Below are 316 nucleotides of genomic sequence, written 5' to 3'. Positions count from 1 at the left end.
TGGTTCTTCCCAGAAATCCCCTCGAGCAGCTCTGACACCCCTGTACCCTCCAAGCTCCTGTTCTTTGTGGAACACAGGGAGGGCAACAGCCCCAGGAGCCAGGAGGAAAGGCTCGGGACACATTTCCCCAGGCTCTTCCTGCCGTGGGGTGCCACAGCCCCCTCACCTGCTCTGGCCTCAGGCGCCCCTGCACCCACTGGTACTCGATGCTGGTGATCTGGTGGAGCAGGCAGCTGCTGTTGAACTCCAGGCTCTGGTAGAGCTTGCTGTACGCCAGCCACTGCCTGGGGAGGAGGGGGAGGGCGCGGCGAGGGAC

General features: G+C 63.9%; 1 protein-coding gene across 1 annotated transcript in view; it reads right to left on the bottom strand.

The window, feature by feature from the left end:
* Positions 1–316, bottom strand: part of LOC104280219 (protein unc-13 homolog D-like) — a gene marked incomplete at its 3' end in the record, with an annotated part of 10,459 nt that overhangs the window by 6,054 nt on the left and 4,089 nt on the right. Inside the window, 1 exon segment of the mRNA XM_009877796.1 lies at positions 168–284. Within this exon segment, the coding sequence (XP_009876098.1) occupies positions 168–284 (117 nt within the window).

The sequence above is a fragment of the Apaloderma vittatum genome, unplaced genomic scaffold (assembly GCF_000703405.1).
Source record: "Apaloderma vittatum isolate BGI_N311 unplaced genomic scaffold, ASM70340v1 scaffold30201, whole genome shotgun sequence".
In the NCBI taxonomy this organism is placed as follows: Eukaryota; Metazoa; Chordata; class Aves; order Trogoniformes; family Trogonidae; genus Apaloderma; species Apaloderma vittatum.
The sequence above is the reverse complement of the archived record's forward strand: the minus strand, read 5'-3'. Positions and strand labels throughout refer to the sequence as shown.